Source organism: Chiloscyllium plagiosum, unplaced genomic scaffold (assembly GCF_037043375.1).
Source record: "Chiloscyllium plagiosum isolate Xiang-an unplaced genomic scaffold, Cpla_swu_hap1 HiC_scaffold_49, whole genome shotgun sequence".
Lineage (NCBI taxonomy): Eukaryota > Metazoa > Chordata > Chondrichthyes > Orectolobiformes > Hemiscylliidae > Chiloscyllium > Chiloscyllium plagiosum.
The window spans coordinates 17,554,490-17,557,328 of NW_028270187.1; the positions used below are offsets into that span (position 1 = coordinate 17,554,490).

At 50.3% G+C, this 2,839-nt stretch overlaps 1 protein-coding gene across 1 annotated transcript; it reads right to left on the minus strand.

The window, feature by feature from the left end:
* Positions 1 to 892: 892 nt before the first annotated feature.
* On the minus strand, positions 893 to 1,828 carry LOC148135633 (putative G protein-coupled receptor 139). The gene has a single exon (XM_087984610.1). The coding sequence runs from the start codon at positions 1,826 to 1,828 to the stop codon at positions 893 to 895; it is 936 nt and encodes a 311-aa protein (XP_087840736.1).
* Between the last annotated feature and the right edge of the window lie 1,011 nt (positions 1,829 to 2,839).

Below are 2,839 nucleotides of genomic sequence, written 5' to 3' on the forward strand. Positions count from 1 at the left end.
TCTCCCCACCTCCCTCCGTTTCTCTCTGACTCAATCTCTCTCCCTCCTGTCCTGTCCTTCTTCTCTCTCTGACACACTCTGTCTCCCTGGTACTTCCCTCTCCCTCTGACCCAGAGACTGGGTGTTTGTAGTGAAGCTGCGTGTGGGGGGTGGGGGTGAGATGATTGAGAGATGTGGGAAGTGCGGAAATTGGGGTAGAGACGGAATTGTGGGAGGGAGACAGATGGCAGGAGAGAGAGAGTGAGGGTGAGGGGGAGAGAGAAGAGTGGAGGCAGGTGGAGAAACTCATGTTGGGGGTGTGAGGGGGGAGAGTGAGGCAGAAAGAATAGTGGAGGCAGGTGGAGAAACCGGGGTCGGGGGTGGGGTGTCTGAGAGGGGACCAGAGAGAGTGAAAGGGAGAGGAGGTGAGAGAGAGAGACAGTGTGCAGAAAGAGAGAGAGAGGGAGGGAGAGAATTGAGGAGGAAGAGTCGGGGAGAGGAAATGGGGAGGCCAGGTTGGAGTGGGGGGTGTCAGAGGGAGTTAAACCCAGCTCCTGAGCTCAGGGCCCGGTGCCCTCCCCTTCCCTGAGGACCAGGACTTGGGGCTGAGTCGGTCTCTCTCCAGCTCAGCTTCTCCAACACAAAGACACACAACAGCATCGGTCACTCTGCTGCTCGGCACGCTTTAATCAACATTTTTATTGGTTACAAATGGAAGTGATGGATACAGTCAGTGGGATGGTGCCTTTTCTCACTGGCCCCTGAGTTGTGAGAAACATTGAAATGTTTCCCTGTAACCCGCCTGTGGGATACGGATGGACAAACCAGCGCTACCCTCAGTCTGTTACCATAGCGACAGGCTGCTCCATCGCTGAAACACTGAACTGAAATGAGAAAATCCCGGATGGATTGATTAATGCGGGAATTTGATGGATGGATGGATTTGGGTGAAGGGATATTTCAGCACATTCTTCAGCTGCTGCCTGAACTTAGTCTGGGTCACGGCATAAATCGCGGTGTTTGTGCAGCAACTGAGGAGCTGCAGCATGAAGCCCAATTCCAGCACAAAGTTATCGAGATACACAGAGTAATACCCAATCCAATACATCCGGTACCAAATAGAATACAGCATTAACGTTGACCATAACAGGATAAAATTGGCCGAGATCACAAACAGTAAAATGATGGATTTTGTTCGGTTTCTCATTTCTGTGTCAGACTGAGCGTCCCCATTGGTGTGAGTGCGGAGTCTCCTGCGGGCTCTGCTGGTCACTACAATGTGTCTGACGGTGAGAACATTGAGCAGCAGAACCAGGAGAAATGGGACCCCCGGGGTTAGAATGTGGTGGAGGAACTCGATTGTGACCCAGACAATGGAGTATAGAACAGCGGCTGTTACCTCACAAAACCGGGGGGCGTTCCCCAGCCAATACCGAGCCGTGAGCATAAAATACCAGGAAATGTCCTTTAAACAGCTCAGCACAGTCACTGCTCCCAGAACCACAGCTGCCGTCTTCTCACTGCAATATTTACTTTTCAGCTTCTGGCAACAAATGGCCACAAACCGATCAAAGGTGAAAGTGACAGTGAACCAGACAGAGCAGTCAGTGGCTGCATAAAGCAGGACTGCGTGGATATTACACACGGGGACGGAGACCCTCAGGAAATCAAAGTGTTCCCGATAAACAATGGGAATGTGTCTCAGGATCAGGTCGAGGATAATGACCAGGAGATCCGCCGCTGCCATGGCCCCCAGGTAACGTCTGACACATGGAGACAATCCACAATCTTTATAAAGCAGGACGTAGATGGTCACTACGTTAACTGTGAGGAAGGGAAACAAACCCATTATCCATCAGCCTGGAGGGAAAGGGACCCGTTTGATCGGGGACCCAGTGAGATTTTCAAATGTGTCCCTGTATTCAGGGATTTATTAAAATAATTGGAGCTGGAATAATAAATGGGAAGGTCGGAATTACTGACAAAAATGTGACATAAACCACAAGAAACCCTCCCTCCCCAAACACACAGAGACACATCCATAAGGACAGATGGTTTCTAGAACATTCCCACACACTCGATCACTCGAGAGCAGACACAGGTCACTCCTTCCCAGTTCCTAATACGGAGGGTGGAAACGTTGCTGGCCTGAAGGATTCTCTCCCAGATTCCTGAAGACAAATGGAGTTTGGGAATTCCTGTCTTTTGGTCTAAATTGTGGTCGATCCTGTGTCGTGGAGAAATGTAAACGCAGGGAAAACGTATTCACCCCTTTAACTGCCTGAGAGGCCTTCGGAACAGTGTTTCCTTCTCCCTGGAACGGGATCTCTCCCCTTGGGATCTTATCGTTTGTTCAATTCACTGACGTCCGGCCGTTCTCAAACAATGTCAGAGACAGAACGTTCCGGGGAATGTCAGTTATAGAATTTCAGGGACAGAACGTTCCGGGGAATGTCAGTTATAGAATGTTGGGGACAGAACGTTCCGGGGTATGTCAGATATAGAATGTCGGGGACAGAACGTTCCGGGGTATGTCAGATATAGAATGTCGGGGACAGAACGTACCGGGGAATGGCAGTTATAGAATGTCGGGGACAGAACGTTCTGGGGAATGTCAGTTATAGAATTTCAGGGACAGAACGTTCCGGGGAATGTCAGTTATAGAATGTTGGGGACAGAACGTTCCGGGGTATGTCAGTTATAGAATGTTGGGGACAGAACGTTCCGGGGTATGTCAGATATAGAATGTCGGGGACAGAACGTTCCGGGGTATGTCAGATATAGAATGTCAGGGACAGAACGTACCGGGGAATGGCAGTTATAGAATGTCGGGGACAGAACGATCCGGGGAATGGCAGTT